Raw genomic sequence first — 23,622 nt, forward strand, 5'->3', positions numbered from 1 at the left:
GGTCTCCCAGGTTTCCTCTTTGGGGCTATTAAGTCTACACTCTGAATTCTTCTGTCCAGGGTGCTGGGACCTGGGTGTTTTTCTTGGCTTGTCCTTGGCTTCATCTTTCTTTTTTTGATTTCTGGTGGTTTCTTTGATTTCCCAGCATTTTCCAGCATTCTGCGAGAGCTGGTGGCCATTTCCCTTTCCTTGGCCATGACAGACTGACATACTTTCCTTGACAGACTGACTGAACAAACACCCAACTGGATTATATTCTGACTTTTCTCAGAGAGTTTAAAAGTTGTGCGTGCCAAAGTCTGACCAATGGTATCTATTGAATATTTCATGCATTTTGGATTTGCCAACCTCCTCCTTTTGGTTCCATCTTCTACCCCACTCCTTATAGCTACTGCAGTGGTGCTTGGCCCACTGTCGTTGCAACGTTCCACTACGCACTTTGTGTTACAAGTGTCATTTTGAACTTGATGTAGGGATGGACATGTCTCTTCTCTGTGGATCTTGTGGCTGAGAGGAAACTGTAATACTCCTGGCTTTGTCATCTGCCAAGATGGCACCTCTAGAGGTGATTGCTGAAATGTATTACCATGGCTTGTGGGGTGGTTGAAGGAAGGTTGGTGGTGTTTAGCCCTATTAGCACATGGCTCTGATGGAGGGAGACATCTATGCTGGGGCACATCCTCCATACATGCTAAGGAGTCAGATTGGGAAGACTGACAAGCTGGGTAATGTCGTTTTTGTCGACAGGAAGTTTGACCATGGGGGGAAAGAGCACTCTGGGTGACTGGTGCGTTCTGAAAGCTCCTTTCATCTATATGGTCTGGATATCTCAGAGAGTGGGCTGTTGAGGAACGGCAGGTTTTGGAGAGGCAACACTGTGGAGCTTTAGGGTGGTGGGTGAAATCTGGACCAAGCTCAGGCATGTGTTTTGCAGGGACAAAATGAGAATTGCATGCAGAGTGGAAGCCTAGGAAGTGGAAAGATGGAAACAGACATGAGAAAGCAAATTTAATTTACTTTTGTATACCTTTTTGGGCAAATGATCCCCCTCCTCCCCTCCCAGATGCACTGTAAATGTTGATTGTCATGCAAGCATGTACGACCTCGGCTAATCAGAGGCAGTAACGTAGGACGCGCAGCCACAGTCTCCCGCCTCCCCCCAGTCACAACACAGGGAGGCGGGACATGGGAAGTGGAGCAGAGTGTAAGAGAGAAGATAAGTTTTAAAAAATTATTACAAATGTTTAACGGCAACGCCGATCCACGCTGATTAACTCATGTTTCCGCGTTAGCCTACTGCAATTCGGGGTACCTTTGAGAAATCTCTGCAACACGTAAGCGACGTTATATTTGCCCGAGACCAGACAGTGGTAACCGCGAGTACCAGGGAGAGTGGTTTTAGTGTCAAGGGACCCTGGATACCGCCTTCCCAAATACAAAAAAGGTAAACAGGGTCCCGAAAGGGGCTAGGTGAGTAGGTAATTATAGAATTTTCATTTGTGAACTATTCCTTTATGGGGGGCCAATATATATAGATGTATTTTTTTCACAATATTTGAGCACACCCTGTGGCTGGTACATTCAAGTTGCACAACACCAGATAGACAGTTGATCAAGGCCCTGAACACTCATACAGAGATTACAGACCTAGTCAGGTTGAAGGTAAGTAAGCTAGCTAATCGATTATGATTTAGCTGACAAGCTTACATTGTGTTAACTCCAGTGCTATAATTCTAGAAACGATGAGTGTTATTTCTTCAATATAGAAATACAATATCGTTGCTGTCAGAAACCTCATATCTCAACCTTTTATGTTTTTTCGTAGAGTGTCGCACAAAAGTAGTGAATACACATACAGTATATATATATATATATATATATATATATATATATATATATATATATATATATAATATAATATAAGGAATGGTTTCCATCCGACAGCGACGATATCAGAATCAAAAGATATCTCAGTACCTGTATCTGTTAATGATGTGTTGTCTCTTGGTGTCCAGTCTTCTGTGCCCATTGCAGGATGTGGCCTACTCTGCTTTGCTACAAGGTTTGGAATTGAAGACTGGTGGGTGGTTGTTGCTCTATCAAGGTTTGGTTGGAGGTTGTGTGGGGTGGTGTAGTTAATCTCTAGGTTTGAGGGCAATATATTAAGACCCATCATGATTTCCTTCAGGAGCCTCTCTATTTCCTCCGGAGATTCCTCTACTGACTGGGGGTTGGTGTCCGGTGGTGGCATGCATAGGGCATTGGAGTGTGACTGTTGGTTAGAGCTGGTATAGGGGTGAGATGAAGGTTCAGGAGTGTTGGGAATGACCAGTGGACAGGATGGGATTGGGATATGTGGTTTACATGGGCAGACATAGGAGGCGGGCCCATGTATTCCCAGGTCAGTGAAGTCTCTCTGTGGCTCTGCAAGACTGCTACCACTCTACAGACAGAAGAGACAAAAGGGTTAGCATGAATACTTATTTAGCCAGATTCTCTTTGCTAAAATATCATAATTAAATAGATCTCTAGAAACAAAATCTAAACTTTGGCAAGAGGGGGGGGGGGGTGAGGAAGGCCTGGCCAGCTCCATAGCTAGTGTTCAACTGCTGGACAGTTTGGAGGTGATAGTGGAGAGGAGAATGAGGAGGAAGCTGAAAGCTATCCTGGAGAACGCCTCCCATCTCTTCTGTGATGAGCTGGAAAAGATGAGGAGCACATTCGGCTACAGACTCCTCCCTCCTCAACACACCACAAAGGGACTTGGCCAGTCCTTTGTGCCTGCAGCCATCAGACTCAACAGCCAAGCCTGACCCTCATGAGAACATAAAATCTAACTTCTGTATCATGACATATTTACAATTACAAGTGAGGCAAATGGAAGGTTTGCACACCGACATATCAATAAAGGGAAGGTCCACAGAGGTTTTCCAGATGCAGGAAAAATGTATATTCTTTAATGCTTGTTGTTCAGACAGATTTTGAATGAATGAACGAATGATACCTGGTATCCTAGATGCTGTGAAACACTACAGTATTCTCTTTGCACTCTACTTGTATGTCATCTGTTGACTAGGGTTTATGCCACTTATTCTGATTTAGCACTTGTAAATCGCTCTGGATAAGACCTGATCTGGGCCTAAATTGTAAATTGAATCACTGGTGGTCAATGGTTCAGTCTAGTGATGAACACTGAAAGTTAATGTTTTTTATTCCCTGAACAAACCAGAGAATCCATCTCAAGTCATGCACATAGGTATTACTGACCAGTGGAGTGTCTCTGCTGTTCCAGGTTCCTCCATGGGTGGCGTTTGGTGCTCCCTCAACACTAGAGATGACTGTGCTGTAATTGTTGGGATTGAAAAGATTAGTGGAGGGGTGATTTGAGGAATTCGGAGTGCCGTGGCCATCCATTGCCTGTTCATTACACTTCACAGTCTGTATCCCTGCTTCTCGAACTCTTATCTCAGCTTGAGTTTCTGCATACCTACAGCTCTGCTGCTCCCTGACACCTTCACTTTCCCTTTGTCCATCTCTTCGTATTTCCACAAGGCCTCCGATCCTCAGTCGGCGGGCTGCAGCCAGCACATCCCCTTGCTCTGTGGGATCCTCTAACTTCAGTTCCCCAGAGTACAGAAGGCCCACTAACTTCAGCAGCGTTTGGGCCTTCAAAGACTGAAGCTGGAGTTGGCGCCTATTCCCAGAAGGAGGGGAGGGTAAGGCAGACACCTTCTTGGACAGATAAGGGCTGAGGGCGGCGATGATGCAGCTGTGGGCTGGAATTGAAACACCTTAAAGGAGATGAAAAAAGGAGACACATTGCTATGTATGAGATATATTAGGTAACAACCTAATATGTGAAAAATATACTAAGATAGGCTACTGTTTTACAGAAGCGTGTCCTTACACATAACTGCTTATTTTAGCATCAGACATAATGGGTTCAATACTGTACTTGTCCTTTCCCCAATCCCCCGGTCTCACCACTAGTTTGTAGCAGGGTGTCACAGAACAGGTTGCTGTTCTGCTGTCTCTGGATCTCAGCCAGCAGCCGGGGCTCATAGTCTTTGAGTCGGTACCTCCACATCCTTCAATCAGCACTGGGAGTGAGGGTGGTAGAAAAACACATGGAGGGATTGGAAGCAGTGTTGCCAACAGTGGTGTAAAGTAACTAAGTACATTTACTTAAGTACAATTTTGAGGTATTTTCACTTTACTGGAGTATTTCCAATTTTCAGTACTTTTGCTTCTACTCCTCTCAAGAGGCAAATATTGTACTTTTTACTCTACTACAATTATTTGAAAACCTTAGTTACTAGTTACTTGGTAGATTTGAATTATTGCAATTACTTTGGCTATTTAAAAATAGCAGATTTGCTATTTTCAAAAGATTTTAATACATTTTATACACATGATACCTTGTGGTACATTATGCATAATTATTAATACTTTTAAGTATATTTTGATGCCAATCCTTTTGTACTTTTACTCAGTAGGTCAATTTTGAATACCAGACTTTTACTTGTAACAGAGTATTTCTACATTGTGGTATTGATACTTTTACTCAAGTAAAACATTTGAGTACTTTTTTCACCACTGGTTGCCAAATGAGCATTTATTTTTACATGAGTAAAAAATGTGATGGGACAATAAAGACATTGCGGCTCATTATCAAACGAAGATCATCACATAACATCCATGTGTTACTATAGGCAGTGCATGGTGGAAAAAGTACTCAAAAGTATCAATACCGCAATGTAGAAATACTATGTTAAGTATCAAAATGTAGCCTAGTTAAAGTACAAAACGTTGAACGTGATTATGCAGAATGTCCCCATTTCACAAGTTTTCATAAATGCATAAACATTTTATAAACTGCATAAACCTTTATAAATAGCCGATCTACAAGCTCACTATGCATCGCGATGAGACACATTGTGAGGTTGGAGATCGGCTATTTTCAAATGGCTGAAGTGTTTTTTTGTAATAACAATCACAATCAACAAAGTAACAAGAAACTAAAGTTTTCAATTAACTGTACTGGAGTAAAAGCACAATAGTTGCCTCTGAAATGTAGTGGAGTAGAAGTAAAAGTACTGTAAGTTGACAGGTGCCGATAATTAACATTACGATTCTCTGAATATAAAACTCAAACAGCAAATCATAAACAATGTCGATACATTATATCTGCGACTCTAACACTGTTCTAACTTCCAAAGCTACAACTTAGTCTTCAGCCTTTCCCCAACTAATTTAGTGATCACTATTTGAGAAGGTTGTCTACTAATACGACGCTAGCTAACCACAACGTTGATTAGAAATTCATGACATCATCTGCAGCTGCAGTAACTTACGTTTTCTGAAGAATGGAAATTATACACTGCAACTTATTTTAATCACTAACTTAACAAACACTTTCCATGACCTCATTATCAGTCTTTTCGAGTAGCAGTGACGCCATTGTGAAACTCATGGGTTTAAACACCTACTTTAAGATGTAGCCAATAAGGAACGGCTCAGCTCAACGACAATAAAATCATTGAGGGTAATTAGACCTTTGGGAAACACAAATAAGTCAAGTGTCCAAAAACGTAGCTACTGAACTTTGTGTTTGTAGGGAAGTAAATAAGACCATTACTGCATCAAAAGTAATCAACAAACTATACAATAAAAACTGGTAAAACATTGGCCAAATTGTCATATGAGGCAACACACAACACAAGCATTGAGAGCTTGCAGATCTGCTATTTTCACAATATTTATCTGTGGAACAAAGTCAAACAGAATATAATGCCTCAACTCCTACATTCCAAGTGCTTGTCAGGGTTGGGGGTCCCCAGTTCAAATATGATTATTTTCGGGGGGTCGTGGCCTGAAAAGGTTGAGAACCACTACCTACGTGTGCTGGATGAATCAAAACAAAACAGGGTTCTGAAAAATCATTTTTTTATTAAAAACTGTATTGCTAGTTACATATTTGATTCACCAATGAGAACTGTGCAACATTAAGAGCCAAGGCAGAGATTAAGGTTTTCAGCTTTTTGATTAGTGTTTCAATATCAGGTGGCTGACATGAGTTTCAGTTTTTGCTCGTTTTGTCTTTAATTAAAATGACCTTTAAATGTTTTAAATCAGACCAAAAAAAAAAAAGGATTGCATATGCATTCACCCAGAGCACCCAAAACGATTAACCCAAATCCTAAAATATAAAAAACAAAATACATAAAACCATTAAAATTAACAAATATTCTCTGGTATATATAGTTTAAATGTGCTTTTATTTAATTTTCACGTTATCTAAGCAAACAATCAATGTCTGGTCTCTGCCTCCACAAACTGAGGTTTTACAAATCTTCTAAATTGGGCCCTTGCTCTCCCCTATTCCCCTCCTAAGTCCAGCAAAACTCCTTGCTTCACACCTGTTCAAGAATTAAGAGTTACACAATCTGTCCACTCACTCTTGAAGGCAACATGAGTCAATTGTAACGCTTTTGTAGTGTTTGAAGTGGCATGAAAAAGGGGAAAAGAGAATCCACCCCAGTGCCTTCTTTCCAAAATCATCCGCTCAGTAAATATCTACATCTTACTCGGCACTAAGAATATGCAATCTTCTACAGAACAAGCACTACAAAAAACACGCAAGAATGTGTCCTCTCACCCAAGTGTCGTTCTGTAACCTTGAATGACTACCAGCCAAGTTAGGTAGACCATGAGTTTGTGGAAATCAAGAGTTTTATATTCTATATAAAACAATGCAGAAACCAGACTATGATACATACAGCCTTACATACAAACATGTAAGTTCATACATTCCAATAGCACGTGGAATATAGAACTGTTGAGATCCATACATTCTGAAGTAGTAACTTGCAAATAAAAACACCTCCCGAATGGTTACCCAAATCATCTTGGACACATCCACATCAGACCCATTGTGCATGAATGAGGCACTCCAGTTAGTCCACGCTGACATTTTGTTAGAGGCAGTCTCATATTTACACATTTATAATTCATAATAGATTTTCAGATAAAAAAAAATGCACTCAATGAATCAATACTAATCAAATCCTGTCTGGTCTCCCAAGAATACTAAAGTAGATGCTTAGCTGTGATAGAAGGAACATATTGAGAAAAAAAAAGTATTGTAGAGCATGGCGGAGAAATATGTTGTTTGCCCTATTCACTCTATTTCTATCTAGTAGTCCTGGAATACTCGGTACCAACACCTCTGTTATTTTGGTCTGTGAAATTCATACTTAATAAAACACATCATCCCCATCTGAGTTCTACCATGGACTATGATAAGACTCTTGAAACTCTTAAAATACACAGAACATAAGCCAATCAATCACAAGTCAATTCAGTGTAAATTAGTTTTTAGCGAGGGGAGAAAGGTGTCAGTAGGTGGGATTCTACGGTTGCGGCAGTAGCGGTGTCATTTGGCACATGTACGATACTGCAGTACAACATAAAGCAAGATCATAACAATCACCATCAAAACAGGAGTAGAAGCATCACATATATCTAATGCAATCAATGAACATTGGTTCTTCTGTTGTAAGAAAAGAAAATTGTAGTATTTAACCATAAGGAAAAACGTTTTTCTTCACGTTTGAGGCGAAGTGGTTAAATGAATTATCATATTTTACACAGCTATTTTCTGGAAAGGGTCCTGTTAAAATTCCAAAAGTTTCCCTTTTGATGTGTTTGGCAAGTGTAGTGTATTTTACTTCGTGTGTTCCAAAAAGTTCCAGGCTCCTCTTTTGCTGTGTGCGTTGGCTGTGTAACGAGGCGAGGTTGTAGGAGACCGATTAGAGTAAAAAAAAACAAAAAAAACAAGAAGTGGTTATTGTGTCATGTCAACTGTCCACAGGGAGATTAAGTCATGTCTTTTATATCCCAGTTATTTCAATAGTGGCTAAAGTCGGTCTGTCTGATTCAGCACAGGAATGTAAGAAACAGACAGAGAGAGAGAGAGCGAAAGAGTGGAGTCTGTAGTGTAGTGGCTGTGGTCCCTTGGTGAGTGTTATCAGATCAGCAGGGGCAGTAGGCGGGAGGTGGCTGTCGTCTACTGATGCACACGATCAGTTTTTCTGAAAGAAAAGACACAGGAGTGTGGGTTGAAAGAGGGTGAGTGGATAACATTAAAACAATGCCGAGGTATGAATCTACACTCAAACACAATATTGAAATATGCAGCATACTGTATATGGAGGTTTTTGCAATATGGTACACAGTACGATAGACATCAGCAGTGGCGGACAATACAATTAGCACACATCTCACAAGATCCGACTGTACACAGAGAATTCCACCAAATGAAAAAGAAAAGAAAGAAAAATCACTGTGGCTTGCCAGCAGGGGGAGCAATAATACAGTCCAAATAACTAAGGCAGTTCACTCATACACTGGTCACACACACACAAACACAAGCTTACGCTGCAACACACACACACACACACACACACACACACACACACGTGTAAGATTTTAGGCCATGCAGTGAGGGCCAGTAGGATACACATACCATGCACTCACATGCAGTGTGACTGTAGGTGTAGCCTAACCATCATATGAATCCATGAGAGGCACAGAGGCCTGCCTCTCCCCATACATCCCTCCCTGAGAGACACAATGACAGAACGATAGAGAGAGACGGTGATCGATTAGCATGGCGAGTAGTAGGAAGAGGGTTGGGAAGAAAGAAGTAGAAGAAAGGCGGATGTGTTCAGGACCAGAGTGGACAAAAACAGAAATGAGGCACACAGTGCGTCACACACAGACAAGAAAGGAGAGAAAGTTTACAAGTTTAGTTCAAGAACAGGTCAAGAAGAAAAAGACAAGTTAGAGAGGGGATATATAAGTGAGAAACAGATTAACAATGGTGTTAGTAAAACATGCATCAACATGCTCCGTGTGTTTGTGTGTGTGTGTGTGTGTGTGTGTGTGTGTGTGTGTGTGTGTGTGTGTGTGTGCACGCGCGTGCACGCAAGCACCCACTCCTTTCACAGTAAAGTGATGTAACTGGCCTTCATGTACAATCAAGTAAAATGTATCCTTGAGTTCAAGTTGTTCTGCTGCAAGCTTTCTCAGATTTGTATAATGGATGTTTCATTTCTTCCTGTGTCATTTCCTGACCCTTTCCCATCATATTGAAAACATGGTTTGTCAATGCTCTCAAAGCTCAGATACAAAGATACAGATTGTATTAAGCAATGCTGTCTGAAAGGATACTATTCCACTGGATTTCATTTTAATTTAAGTGGATCAATGCAAATAAAAATATATATAATAAAATATCAGAGCATGTGACTCTGTGTGTCCTCTGCTTTTAGCCACCCAGTAAGTCCAAATGTCCACAAAACAAAACAAACACTGGAAAAGTGGTTTCTTGTGAGGATCAGGAGGGGTTGTTTTCCTGGCTGGAGTTAGAATTGGAGTAAAGAGTAAGGTAAGGCGTGTTGTGTGTATTTTGAACTAAACCATGCTTAGACTGTTGTTGAACAACTTTCAACCTGGTGTCCCTATTTTGGGAATGCCATTCTGGGAAAATAAAAATCAAAAAGTGCAAAAATAGCAAAAATAACATTGCATTTTTAGCTTGCATACAGTATCTGCTATTTAAAAAGAAATTATGAAAAAACATCATACAACTAAGGTAATAAAACACGATTTGAGTGGTTAATGCAGGTGAACACAGAGATTAACAAGGGACAGAGTATAAGTGTGTGTGTTTGTATGTGTGTGTACTCGCACGCACATGGTGCATGTGTACCTGCACTGTATCTTTATCAGCAGGCTCAAGTGTGTCATCAAGAGTGTTTCTCCTCCCTCTCTGGTCCAGTGTGGAATAGGCATCTGGGGAAGACAGAAACATGTAAAGACACTGACAGGCTTTTGTATTTCTGCACTTTGTTTGTGTTTCTCAGTTTGTGTGTGTGTGCAATCTGAGCACAAATGTCCAAATCAACTGAAAAATAAAAAAAGAGGATGAAATCAACCAGAATTTACATTAAATACAGCTTACTGATCTCCGTTAAATGTATGACACCTAGGGCTGGGTGCACTACTCTCAGTCTCAGCTTGGTCTGCAGTCACCTGATCCCGTAAATAAATAAAACCTACTCCTGTAATAAGAGACTTGTCTCCAAGGCATAGTGTGTGTGCATTAGCGCGCTGCATTCAAACTTACCCGGTCCCAAGTCGTTCATTGGAATCATGTCTCTTTCACTGTCTGCTTTCGCCCCTGAAATTTGAATCAAAGACACAGACACAATAAGCATTTACAGTACATCAATGCTTCTCATTGAGATAAAGGTCTCTGCCACTGCCATAGTTAAACTTTCTTTTAATCTACTTTAGTGCAAGATAGCTGGGAATTGGCTGAAGTACAAGACAGGTGGGAACTGCCCCAATGGACAATACAAAGAATGCTGAGAAGATTAAAGAATTAGGCCAGTGTATTTTAGTCTTCTTATTGTCAAAATAGTCTACAAAAAGACTAAATCTACTGAATCAACTCCATGGAGTCAAAAGTAGGCTTTGGCAATACTTGGGCTATTTTCCTATCGTGATTTGTGGCCATTAAAAATCGGTGGAAGTCATATTTTACAGTGAAGATTGACCACAAGGTTACAGGAATTACAGTAATCCGACGGAGTTGGACCTGTTCTGTAGCTTGTTTTGACGGTTTGTTTTTGTCCCAGTGTGGTAAACCCCAGTGCTCATGTCTAATACTCTAAGTACATAAGAGGGAATACTAATAATGATTGCTACCTGGTCCAGGAGTGCATGTGTTTCTCTGTCTCTCACCTTTATCTATGAGCGGCAGGGTGCTATCCTCATAACCTCCATTGGCCCTGGTGTTGATAGTGGGAGGATTTAGGTTGACCATGAAGTCTGTCTTCTTCCAGCCGTCCTTTTCCAGAGTGCGCCTCAGCTCTTTGTATCCCCACACTGTCTGCAGCACCAGGCCTGCACCTCGCACCTCACGTTCAGAACGGTTACTGGTGGACAAAGCAGGAAGAACAGAGTCAAAAGAAGAGGACAAATAGTTGGTGTTAGTAAGTCCGTATAAATTGAAAAAGCATCCCAAGTATGAAATATTTACCTTCAATGGTACACAAAATTTGACAGAAAGATTGTTAGAGCTCTTCTCTGCTCTGAGATGCCTTCTCCACACTAGTAAGCGTTGCTCTAGTCTCATACGCACAACCAGCCATTTCGAACTCCCTTGTGCTTTCATTCAATCTCTTCCAGATATATTCACACCCCCACATTCAAGCTGCTCACTCACTGCCTCCAACTATCACTCGTGCTATGGTTGAATCGGTTTCGTGTTTTACTGGTCCCGTAAAATGTATGAGCTTAGATCAGATTTTCAATTATCTAGTCTACCAATGTAAACATGCTCCAGATGCACGCCTTTTAATATTGTTTGCACACTACACCAGCTCTGTCTTTAAGAATTGACCCAATTTTACTTTCGGTGTGCCAGATCATACAGTGACAGCGGCAACAAAACAAAAGTAACTTTAGGGTTGTCTTCCACCCATTAGCTAGAAATGAAGCGGAGAATTGCGATGAAGGGTGACACAGAATGAGGGTTGTTTACTGCTGTCCTTTACAAGTAACAGGAATTGATTTTCTGGTAAATATTATGCTGGTAACCAATTAAAAACCAGCACGCTGAAAATCTGACACTGTATTGTGTACAAGGCCCTTAACTCATTGAGTGCCAAAAGACGTCAAAGAAGTCATGTGGCCTGACGCCCTGAGCGCCAAAAGGCGTCAAAGACGTCATGAAAAAAAAAAAATCAAAATTCTTTTTTTCAAAATATATATATATATATTTTTTTTTTAAACATGTTCAGAACCCAAGATATGATGATTTGAAGATTTGCTGCTCCATCCACTCCTTGTTTAACCTATAACTTAAAAAGGCTGTATCTCGCTTCCTAAGCACTTTTTTTTTTTACAATGAATTTGAATGGTGGCACTCAGAGCCAAAATAAAAAAATGAGCATGGCATTGAATGAGTTAATGTCGAAGAAAAATAAAGAGCCTATATGGCATTGGATTTGAAGTCCTAGAAAGATTACATAAAATCATATCTAAATCAGATAGGATATGCTGTGTGGTGCTATGCTGTGTGGTAGTATAGTAGATGATGGAACAATAAAATGAATACTCCTGAATTCATTTTATTGTTCCTTGTCAAAACCAGAACACAACCACATTCATACCATTGTCTGTTCCCCTATATGTTTCCAACCCTGTATTATGTTTGCCACAAGTACTTGGCTGTTAGAAAATGTTTACACTGGCCCCATCCTACATGCATAGTCTCCCTCTCACTGACCCTTACCCATCTTTGTTGATAAGGACAAGTCTTTCGATGCCCTGTGAGGCCCTGAGGGTTTTGGCTGAGTCCAGGCTGGAGCCCAGCACCTCATGGAGCGTGCTCAGTACGGACACCACCGTCTCCTCTGACAGTGCTCGTACGGGCTGGCTCTGACCACCGCCCGGCAGGTTGGCCACCAAATGAGGCACTGCATGTTTTCCTGACACACACACACACACACACACACACACACACACACACACACACACACACACACACACACACACACACACACACACACACACACACACACACACACACACACACACACACACACACACACACACACACACACACACACACACACACACACACAGGTTTAGATATGTAGACATACAGATGGCTGACAAGGCCCCCCCCTCCCACAAAAATAAAACCTAGTTGCATAAGTGTCCTTAGTAAGGTGTTCTGGTAACTGGGAAGGCCATAGCATATGATTCACATAATTTTCATACTCTTCAAATCATTAAGTGACCCCTCATGCCCTGCGGATGGGGGCATTGTTCAAAGGATATAAAGGTGATCACTCTGAGCAACTTTGTATTGATTTGCAGTTACCCTTCCCTCTAAGGGACAAGTGGACCCAAACTATGTCAGATGCATAACAGAACCATTTGGACCACCTGAAGGGGACCCCAGTCTGTTAAAAAGGAAGTAAAACATCCCCACTAAGATAAAAAAAACAAACAAGTGTACGCACAGAGCACAGGGTCTTACCTAGTAGGTCTCGGTTGCGTGCGTCGATAGCCAGATTACGGAGGGAACCAGACATTGCCCGGACCACGCGGTCGTTGCTGTGGGCCAACAGCTCAGTCATCATGGGTAAGCCTTTCTCCTGACGCAGCAAGGCGCGGATGTAACGACCATACTGCAGGGACGAACACATAAAAATGTACATTAGAAGACTTGGTGGGGAGGTAAATTATTAAGTACCAACTATGAAGTGAGCTGTATAGAAAATGAGGTACAATGTCTTAGGTACAACATCTTAGGCTCTCTCTATTAGGCTTGTGCGGTGCTTGCTATTTTCATATAATGATTTGTGGCCATTAAAAATCGGTTATGCACGATAAGTGTAGGAGGGGTGGGGGATGTCATATAAGGTAAAGATTCACCATGTACAGCGTAAGAGGAATTGTGGCAATACGGAAGGCACCGCATGCTGTATTGGTTTTGAGACAGAGCTGGAATATGTTTGCTGAGATTTATTGTAGTATTTATTGAAGTTAACCAGTTATTAAGAGAGTATAATAAAATACCATTATTGGACTAAATAAGCTTCCATCGTTTATGGGGTGGGTTCAGTCACAGCATGGAACTTGGTGTAATCAATGCCAACATGGACGACTTTTAAGTATCAAAGACAACTTAATCTCTTGTATTTGGGAATATTATGGCTTTTACCCAGATGTTAACAGCGAAGCATTAAAATTATCAATCTAATTAAAATGTCAAAATCACTAATCAGAACTATTACAATGACCCAGGGAATGAACAACTCCTTCGCTACTGTAGACCAAAGGGGAGCTTTTCAGGACTTACACCAAAAGCAAAAACAAGCAACAAAGTGACCAGCAGTCATTCTTTTCCTATGACTACTGGATACACTGAGAGACTTATTAGAGTGACGAGACACCTGGCATGAAATCACTGTGACTTGGTGACCACAAAAAAGTTGAAAACATTTTGACTTTATGCTAATAGGCAGCAAGAGATTTGAGCGACCCTGAGTGATGGCCAATCAGGACTATTTCACAACTAAAATTTTATCAGAAACTAGGAAATAATATACATAGTTTCCAGACAAGCTGCCATTGTACTTTAGCACAACCAGACAGTCACATCGAGTCTGTACTTCCTCCCCACCTGTGGCCTCCCCTGTCGGGCACAGTTGCTGGGATGAGCTGCCGGGAAATCACGCTAGATAACACAATCTCCCCAATTAGTGGCGATATATTAACAGGGCTGCCTTAACAACTCCATGATGAATATAGCAAAGCAAGTCGTCGTGAAATGATTCAAGCAACTACATGGCCTATTTCTCGCCTAAAATGTAAGAAAACTATTTTTGGTTGTACTAAATAGGTTTAATATTTATAGATTGCGTTACTTCCTCAAGCTTCTCAGCACCCCCCGTCCTCAAAAATAAAGGTGCAGTGACAAAATTGCTTTTGGTAAAGTGCACAGTAAGGTCAATTCAAAATGTTACTTATTTCTGAGCCAAATCCAGATGTCCAGCATATATACACAATTTATGATTAGAGCTCTGTTGCATGAATTTTAAAAGCATAAAGAATCAAAAGTGTAATTATGAACTCAAATTGGAAATGTATTTTGAATTCTTGTCTAAGGTTACAGACATATTCCATGCATGAATTAATTTCACCAACATCTGCGCAGCTTTCTCTATGTACGGAACATGAAAAAAGTGGTCCTATCATGTAAAGCAGCAATTAAAGCAGATCCACTTACAGTCCAGCGTCCGGCACAGAGGTTCTGTACAGCTCCAGCTGAGGCCTCCAGCACCGTGGGGTTCTGAGACTCCTTCAGCAGTGAGGTGTAGATACGCACCACCTCCGGCTGGAACAACAGTTCATAACCTGGTGGACAGGATGGAAGAGAAAAAGGTAAATAGAAAATGACTATGAGTTTAGTAGTCACATTCCATGGTTAATATAGAAAATATTATCTATTTATGATCATACATAAATAGATAGGAATGTTGTGCAGGAGTGGGGGGTGAGGAGGATGTTTTTGCACCCATGTCTAACCAAAACCCATTCCTGTATGTTCTACTATCCTGGCAAGGTAGGTGAAAGGACCAGGGATGAGGGAAGGATTATGAACATATGAACATTTGTTTGGTAGTTTTTTGTGTGTGTCTTTTTTAGCAGAAAGCATAGGGATAGAGAGCTGTTGGATGACTTCTTTACCTTTGGCAGGTGTGGTCCGCTTTGGAATGTCTATTATATCTGCTGCAGCATCCTCATCTTTCCTCCCTGAAACATATTGAACACCACCACAACAGCTTAACAACTTAGAACAAACAAACATTCCAGAGTCAGTGCAGATTCCAAAACTGCCTGGTCAGACTTGTTTGGTTACACCACTAATGAGTATAACATTTTGTTTATTGAGATGGTGAGGCTCACACCAGGGCTTAAAATTGAGACCGTTTTGGCCTCAGTTTTGGTCTCATTGAAAAGATGGATGGAGGCTGGATAGACAGTCAGGAGACCAAATTTAAATCCTGACCTCAGATTACTGCATAAATCCCTAGTGGTGGCCTACCATGCATTTGTAAGGATACTTACACTGTTTTATGTTATCTTTAAACTGTATTGTTGTTATTTTTTGTATCAATTCAGGCCATGTTTACACGGCAACGATCAGAATAGAAAACGACAAAATGCCGTTACGTTCTCACTTTTTATTCTGCGTTTACACGGTGACGCAACAGTGATTTAAAATGCTGAAGCGTGCATGCTAGTTGGCGGCGACGTGCTACGCATGCGTAGAACCACTCCCGTTCTATTCCTAAAGTTCCTATCACAGCTGTTTACATCGAGCACGTGGCGTGAGCCGACGTGAGCTATGATGTCACACGTTTTGTCGTTTCTCCCGTATTGCCCTTTTTACATGGAGACGGGAGGTGGAGCGTTTTCAAATATTTCCACTCTGGAAGGAGGTTTCACTTTGTTGCGTTTACAACCCCCGAAAACACTGTTGCCGTCCAAACGGAAGGCACATCTGACATCTTATTTTGCCGTTTTCTCTAGAGACCGTTGCCGTCTAAACAGGGTTTGTGGGTGCTCCAAAACTTAAGAAGTTGTGAGCACCATTGCTGCATACACACTAGGGGCAGAAATTGGTAGGTACCTGACGATTCAATTCGATTCCGAGGGCTACGATTAAATTGCGATTATTGCGATTCGCGATTAATTTACTTCCATTATCTTTTATTGATAATAAAAACTAATAGAAGAGATCTGTCACTGTCAGCTGGAAGGTTATATTTGCCAACATCAACAATTGAAGAAAAAAAGTTATTTTTTGTAAAATAATACTGACTTATAACAAAGGCTTCTCAATAGTCTGTTAACCAACCAAAATATGGCTGCTGCTCTGTGCAATTACGATATTTCTTTTAATAATCGATTTTTTAATTTTAATAATCGATTCATAATCATCCATATCCGAATCGTGATTAATTGCTGAATCGCTTAGATTTTCCACCCCTAACACACACACACTAAATGGCCCCAACTGACCATCTGCTACAACTCTAAAAAGTAAGGTTAAGGTTAGTATACAGCTACAAAGATCTGTGGTTAGCTCAGACTCATTATTATTATTACTACTACTACAGCATGCAGCTGAAGCAAAGCACAGGTCACATAGCAGCAAGAGCTTACCTTTGGAAAACCACTCATCTGTAGCCCAGGCCAATAAGCAGAGGAGGATGGAGGGGTACATGAGAGGAAGGGGAAAAGAGAAATGGGAGATGAAAAGAGGGAGGAGAGGATGGCGAGAATGGAGGAAAATGAGAGAGAGAGCAATTAAGTGAGAGGCAAGCAGCCATATCCCAGCCACCAAAATTGACATTTGTTTACATCCCAGTGGCACTGCTGCACCAAAAAGATATAATCAGCCATGTGACAGTCGGCGAAGAGGGCAAAGAGACAACAATTAACAAGAAGTTAAGACTCAAGAGGCTTATGAAATGGACCACTTTACCATTGTTCTAGATGGCTAGAATCCCCACTTAGCAGGCTGGCTAAATCGGATGCACAGACAAGCTGTAGTAATTAACCACTTGAAAACCAACCAGATCTGCAGGTCCACCTGAACTCAAAAGGTGACAGACTATGGGCCTACAGATCTGGTAAAGAAACTGGGGGTGTTACTATGAAAACAAAATAGTGAACAGGAGAACTGATCTCCAAATAAGAGGATGTCAGGGTCAAGTGGTTAAAGAAGACGTCTCAAATAATAAGACAAGTCCCACACAACACTGTCTGAAAAACATGTCAGTTAAACGGCTACACATAACAAGGAAATCAACCATATCATAATGAAAAAACACAGGCTTGTCTTGTCTCTGCATGATTGTGGCACCGCCCATTGTTCAAGTATTTAGTACGCTTACTACTTTGTAACATTCAGACTTGACAAGACTGACAGGTTCAAACGTTGTCCATTCCTGCTATTAACATTTTAATTGGGCCCTTCAGCACAGTGTGTGGACCTTTCTTCTTTTTTCATGTACATACTTTTGTCCAGCACGCAGCACCTGTCAACTTTTTGGATGCACGTGCTCTACCTTGGATTGTAAATCCGATACATTCCCAATTATGTTGATTAATATAAATCGTCCTTGTTAAATATATTTATAAGTAATACTATGTAACATTCAATTTAGTAGTCTTCTTGGCAACACCTCTGGTAGCTCCATTGTCATTACAGCATCTGTCTAGTCTGATAGAACTGCAATTCCCGAAATCTGAATCTAGTCCTCTGTTCCAGCAGTGGCTTAGAGACTTGGGCAATGTTCTACATATGGAGAGAATTCGGTATACAATCATCAAAAAAGAACAGGTCTTTCTGAAAATATGGCAACCCCTGTTGGATAGGTGGTCGGTCTCCTGCGACGGAGCCCGTGCTCGAGGTGACCCCTCAAGTGTTTGAGAACGGTGTGGGTTGAGCTTTCTCTGTGCCTTGTTTGTATAATACATGCTGTCATGTCATCTACTCTGATACTCTTTTGGCTGAGTTTTATTTTCTTTTTCTCAGGTTTTGCTTTTGTTTTTGTCTTTTTCTTTTCTCTCTCCCTTTCCTCTTTTTGCCCTCTTTTCTGTACTTTTTAATACCATGTAATTTACTTTCTTGTGAGGGTTGGGAGGGGGGTTTGTGTTTGTCTTGTGCGTTTGTTTTTTCACAGAAAATTAGAAGAGTTCTGTCATTGTTTATATTTCTGTAAAACTGACTTCTTCAATAAAAATTATGTGAAAATGAAGAACTGCAATTCCCAGAATTCAGTTCTAAACAAAACCATGGCACTACCGCTTCAAAACGAATGCTGCAGGTTGCACAGTATGACTTAAATGAAGTCAACTAATTGGTGACTTAGGCATAGATGAATAGATCCACATTAATCGCTCAGTTAACCACAAACATTAGCTCAATCAAAGAGATGGACATTCTTAGAGTTCTTAACATACCAATACCCGCCTCTTGAGTTTTTTGCGTGTCTTGACTCAGACTAGGGCAGCTTCCTGTGTGTGTATGTGTTGTGATGTGTGTTTGACTGTCTACAAATTCAGTGGCACTCGCATAAGACGCTCGACTCAACATTACATCATCACTACCCTCCATATGCCTCCCATCGACTGAGTAAATATAGTTCTCTCCATCTCTACCGTGACTGATTTGCACGGCTATAAAAGCCATTATATTGCCTTTCAGCACACAAGACACTCCTCCCTCTGACGTAACACACAGACACAGGTTTGTACTATAACACTTGTGTTCTAGGGGCGGCAGAGGCTCAAGATGTAGAGCGACCAGGTTCTATCCTCGGCCTTGAGCAAGAGACTGAACTCCTAACTTGCTGTCAGTGTGTGAATGTGTGTGTAAATGGGATGAACGTAATGCACATTGTAAACATTTGGATAAAGGCGCTATATAAATGCACCATTTATCTTTTACCATTTTGTTCACTGATTTCAATGTACTACATTAATTCCCTAACCGTAATCCATATCCTACACACAACAAACAACAGCACCTTGAAACTAGCTAAAGACTAGCTTTCTTTCTTTGTATCATTGAGAGGACATCTCGTCCCGGCAAAAACATATACAGACAGATGGACGGACATTCGGACAGACCTTTGCCCTTCCGGGAACTGAAACAGCCACTCTTCTGGTTGGCGGCAGGGGCGGGACCCTGGTTGAGAGGCAGGGCCTCCTGGTAGCGCTCAAAGCCTGGGATTTCACGGTGCACGTGATAGGACAAGTTCCTCAGCAGACACACACTGTTCTCTATCAACTGTAGAAGTGAAAGAGAAAGAGGGTTATTCTGGGTTAATTATTTTACCTAAACCTTGGTTTAGGTCAATTTCATATTCAATATGGTTGTGGACTTATTCCCATTTCAAATTAATTGTACTCTTTTTATGACAAATTGAACTCAATTATTGTCACATCACAAGTTTATAGCCTGGCATAGCCAGACTAATATCACTGCGTAGATATTAGTCTGGAATCTCTGTGTGGAACCTGCATTTCCAAGGGGCAAAAAAAAAAAAATGCCTCTGGTCATATTTGCATACTGGGCCCTGATTGGTCCCTCACAACTTTGGAGGGAGAGAAATGGAATCTCTATTGAGAGGGGCCAGACCTAATCTGCCACGGGCATTTTTTTTGGCAGATGGCAGATTTGTCTGGAACCAGGCTAACAAGAGTGGGTGATATTAAAGTAAGAGAAGATGTTTCAACACACCTTGTTGTCCACGTCTTTACAGTCGATCTGGGATTGGACAATGTACATGAGCGAGTCGACCAATCCTGTGCACTCCCTTAGCTTTCTCCTTGCCTCACTGCGCTCTGAACTCACATTCCTAAAGATGGTAGAAAGGTGAGAAGGGGGAGAGGGGTGGAAGAACAAAGGATTAAGAGTAGCAAAAAGCACCGTTGTGGGAACGAGAGAGAAAACAATGGGAGGGGAAAAGAGAGGAATCAAATGAGTCAATTTTGGTGGTTAGAAAGGGATTCCAGCACACAATGCTCAGACATAACCACAGTGTAGTTTGTGTGAATGTCCAGTGCTCTATAGAGAGAATAAGAGAGAGCTATGACCCGGTTCAGGTTGCACAACTCTGGGGCAGCATTCCGTTCATTTGTTCCGTCATTCGTCACATAGATCTGATCTATGTTCAGATCTACAGTGGCTGGATGTGTGCAAGCAGCATTGAGGTAGGCAGCTGAGAGCAACCGACAGTAGTCACCTTGCATTGGCAAACGAGTGAAGAAAGTATGCAGGGAAAAGGAAGGTTTGTGAAATGGTACTCAGCCTAGGTCTTTTATACTGGCCTTTTTTGCACAGTGACTGACATGTTCAACATGGAACACATTTCCTACCACAGTAGAGGGTGCATCCAGCTTATTGTCCAGGAAACAGAAACTATTGATTTTCATATAAATTGAGTTGCATTTTATAAACAAGTTTAATTTAATAAAGGTTTAATACTTCCATTAAAAGTAAATTCTGTAGACATTATCTGTGTGTAAAACTGAGCTAACTCACTGATTGTCCCCTGCAAAATAAAAACCTTTAGTACTGATCAGTAATCAATATTTTTGTTCACAGAACTGCAATATGTAGGAATCCTGTCCTTTACAGCTCTCCCATTATTTTCAAAGGGTCACACCTCTCCTTTTCAATGCCTCTTCCATTCCTTCCCCTGACCAAAATGTCTTGGTATGTCCTCTGTTGCCCTCTCATTCCTTCCCATCTGTGTTACTTGTAACAATTTATCAAGTGTCTACAATGTCTTCCTTCTACAACTACTCACTCCTTCTTTTCACCTCCTACACATTCATTGGCAGTCAGGCAAGTTGGCCCAGAGCTCAGGGCTGGTAGGCAAGTGACACAGAGTAGAAAATTGGCACTAACCAGCCCAAAATCTGTTTTTTTTTTTTTATCACATTTCTTAACCTTGGAAATAAACTGTATCCAGTTGTGACTTCCCACCTCTGAAGCACAGTCTTTGCCATGCACACTATTATCGTTAAATGCTCAGTCTACCCAAATTGTGATTAAAGTAGGCTGCATTATTGCAGTACATTCTTTAGGTAATATTTTAGTGCAACACACACACACACACACACACACACACACACACACACACACACACACACACACACACACACACACACACACACACACACACACACACACACACACACACACACACACACACACACACACACACAAACACACACACACACACACACACACAATGCAGTTGCTCCATCTACAAGAAGAACCCCTTTCCCTCTCCTAAGAAACCAAACTTCTTGTAACTTCAAGCTTTTTGACAACAGGGAAAATGTAACAGAGGAACAGCGATGATTTGGTCAGTCACAGACAATATCGAGAGCCATAACGTGATGTAATGCAAAATATATGACGCATTCATCCATATTTGGGTAAGGTTTCAAAGCCCCATTGGCTTCCATTATAACATTTGAGTTATACATACATATTGATAATAAATATATATTAATAAATACAATAATATAGTGGAGGTACTTCTATAGCCTTCTGGCAGCATGCATACAAGGTTTGGTTCTGATCAGTCAAGCGGTTTACGGACACACACACACACACACACACACACACACACACACACACACACACGGCTAGCCTCTTGCTGAGCCATGCTGTGAATATTCATAAAATTATGCAGAAAGGCTTAAATCTGTTGAATTGTTATAGTGCACTTATCATCAGCAAACTACAATCATCATCATAATTTCTATTTTGCAACTCAGTGTGATGCAACTGTGGTGTTATCATTCTCAAAAGCAAGTAGCTGTGGGATAACTTCATAACTACCTCATACAGTGTCCTACTCTGAAATATGTGAACGAAAAGATGGGTAGAGTAATAGCAATAGAACTCAGTGACACCTGAAGGCAGCTGTTGCTTACAAGGCCACAGACAATATGTCCAATTCATACCACATGTCACTGAGGGCAATAAAAAGGACCTTGTGCACCTTGTGAGTGTCTGATAGCTTAGCCTAATAGACTAATCACAACTCACGGTGCTACGTGCATTAAGTCATGAAACTGAAAACAAAACCGTTGCAGAGACAACAGACATGGCCTACACACCATGAAAGAGCATTGAACAATTCATTGCATCCATGTTTTAATGCCACGACTCACTGCATCAGAGTACACACACCACGAACGGTAATGAAAACAACGATTCTTTCCCAAACCACACACCTAGCAACTTTCCATGGATAACTAAAAAGATTAGACAGGGTGGCCACTCTGTTCTTTATGGAATGTACTTTTATACACCAATGCTTTATTTTATTAAGGGAGACCTACATTTCATAAAATGCCCCCTAGATTTTGCAGCCAAAAGTGCATATCGTCGATGTTGGGCAGTCGATATAGTACGTCCAAAACCTTTCAGGAAATTGAAAAAAAGTACCTGTGTTCCACTGGATCCAATGTTGTTATTTAGTCACAAGTGCATGCCAATACTTTTCATTGGTGAAAGATTTATAAAACCCACAGCACAGACAGACTTACTATAACCACTTTCAAGCTGGTGCCCCCATTTTGGCCATATCATAAAGGCAAAATTGTTCTGCGAAAATAGCCCATCTACAAGCTCTCGACGTGTCACATTTGTATTACCTATGCGCGGCACTGTCATACGACAGTTATACTAAAATATAAAATAGGGAATTAATTTATGAAACAATTATCCCCTTTACTGTTCCATTCCATTCCATCCCTTCATACCTCAGACATCCAGCTGTGTTGGTGAGAGACGTCTCCCACTCTAGATGCCTGGGCTTGCAGTTCTCTTCTCCTCCACCTGCTCCGTTGCTCCCTCTCTCCCAGCCTGAGTGGGCGACCATGACCTCGTCAGAGAGGGCGTGCAGTGCGTGGTCCACAATCTCCATTTTTACTGAGTCATGAGATGACAAGTTCCACAGCGTGCCTGGAGACGGGAGGGGAGACAGTCATCAGAACCCTCAAATGTACTGTCATATATTTCATAAAACAATACTCATAGGCTTTGGAAATTAAGCACTTGAAGCTACACTATAACTTTTCTTTGGTGAAAAAAATGATATTTTGATCAATCTGTATGGTAGAGTATGTATTTAGTAGCTGTGGAAGGGTTTGACCACTCAAGTGTGCTACAAATAAAATGTATTATTATTATTAAGTGGCACTGCATTAAGGTCAAAATTATATTTCTCCCATGATCAAGCAGGTGTGCTCTACTAGCTCAGTGGTACAAACGTCAGCACTTGCGCTGGGGACCCGGGTTTGATTGAATTCTGGTTAGGACATGAAGGTGACAGAGTGCAGCTTTAAAGGGGAATACCACTCATTAGCCCTGGGGGCAACATAGTTCCACTCATGTTGAAAATGAGTGGTATTCCCCTTTAAGCCCTGGCT

General features: G+C 41.2%; 1 protein-coding gene across 6 annotated transcripts in view; it reads right to left on the minus strand.

Moving 5' to 3' along the window:
- Positions 1–5,929: 5,929 nt before the first annotated feature.
- ctnnd1 (catenin (cadherin-associated protein), delta 1) overlaps positions 5,930–23,622 on the minus strand; it is a 42,118-nt gene continuing 24,425 nt past the window's right edge. For 3 of the 6 annotated variants that reach the window (XM_084045225.1, XM_084045221.1, XM_084045226.1), the window contains 12 exons: positions 22,954–23,155; positions 19,907–20,024; positions 19,294–19,453; positions 15,337–15,402; positions 14,876–15,003; positions 13,121–13,271; positions 12,368–12,563; positions 10,777–11,006; positions 10,193–10,246; positions 9,776–9,858; positions 8,528–8,622; positions 5,930–8,093 (listed from right to left, as the gene is read on the minus strand). In XM_084045225.1, coding sequence (XP_083901351.1) covers positions 8,563–8,622; positions 9,776–9,858; positions 10,193–10,246; positions 10,777–11,006; positions 12,368–12,563; positions 13,121–13,271; positions 14,876–15,003; positions 15,337–15,402; positions 19,294–19,453; positions 19,907–20,024; positions 22,954–23,155 — 1,448 coding nt within the window. In that variant the 3' untranslated portion in view covers positions 5,930–8,093; positions 8,528–8,562. The remainder of the gene's footprint in view (positions 8,094–8,527; positions 8,623–9,775; positions 9,859–10,192; positions 10,247–10,776; positions 11,007–12,367; positions 12,564–13,120; positions 13,272–14,875; positions 15,004–15,336; positions 15,403–19,293; positions 19,454–19,906; positions 20,025–22,953; positions 23,156–23,622) is intronic. The other 3 variants (XM_084045223.1, XM_084045222.1, XM_084045224.1) reach the window with 3 other exon arrangements.

The sequence above is a fragment of the Gymnoscopelus microlampas genome (assembly GCF_963454915.1).
Source record: "Gymnoscopelus microlampas genome assembly, chromosome: 2".
In the NCBI taxonomy this organism is placed as follows: Eukaryota; Metazoa; Chordata; class Actinopteri; order Myctophiformes; family Myctophidae; genus Gymnoscopelus; species Gymnoscopelus microlampas.